Source organism: Bombus impatiens, unplaced genomic scaffold (assembly GCF_000188095.3).
Source record: "Bombus impatiens unplaced genomic scaffold, BIMP_2.2 scf_5266, whole genome shotgun sequence".
Taxonomy (NCBI): domain Eukaryota; kingdom Metazoa; phylum Arthropoda; class Insecta; order Hymenoptera; family Apidae; genus Bombus; species Bombus impatiens.
This window is the reverse complement of record NT_181685.1, coordinates 1-461: the sequence shown is the minus strand read 5'-3', so window position 1 is coordinate 461 and position 461 is coordinate 1. Positions and strand designations below refer to the sequence as shown.

The window sequence follows — 461 nt, the reverse complement described above, 5'->3', positions numbered from 1 at the left end:
CGAATACGGCGGGCCAACTGAATGTCTTTTGGCATAATGGTAACACGTTTAGCATGGATTGCGCACAGGTTGGTATCTTCGAAAAGACCAACGAGGTAAGCTTCGCTAGCTTCTTGCAAAGCCATGACGGCGGAGCTCTGGAATCTCAAATCGGTCTTGAAATCTTGAGCGATCTCACGAACCAGACGTTGGAATGGTAACTTCCTGATCAGCAGTTCGGTGCTCTTTTGGTATCTTCGGATTTCACGAAGAGCGACAGTTCCAGGCCTGTAGCGATGAGGCTTCTTCACTCCACCGGTAGCCGGGGCACTCTTACGAGCAGCCTTGGTGGCCAATTGCTTACGTGGAGCCTTTCCACCAGTCGATTTACGAGCAGTCTGCTTGGTACGAGCCATTCTTTCAAACAGTCGGAAAATACAGCGATACGTTCACCGTTATGACAAAATGTAGAATACGCTCCG

At 49.7% G+C, this 461-nt stretch overlaps 1 protein-coding gene across 1 annotated transcript; it reads right to left on the bottom strand.

Moving 5' to 3' along the window:
• Positions 1 to 5: 5 nt before the first annotated feature.
• On the bottom strand, positions 6 to 449 carry LOC100750219 (histone H3-like; the record flags this gene model as incomplete). The annotated part of the gene is made up of 1 exon (XM_003494882.3): positions 6 to 449. A coding segment is annotated over exon 1 (390 nt), but the record flags the coding sequence as incomplete, so codon positions are not given.
• Positions 450 to 461: the final 12 nt, after the last annotated feature.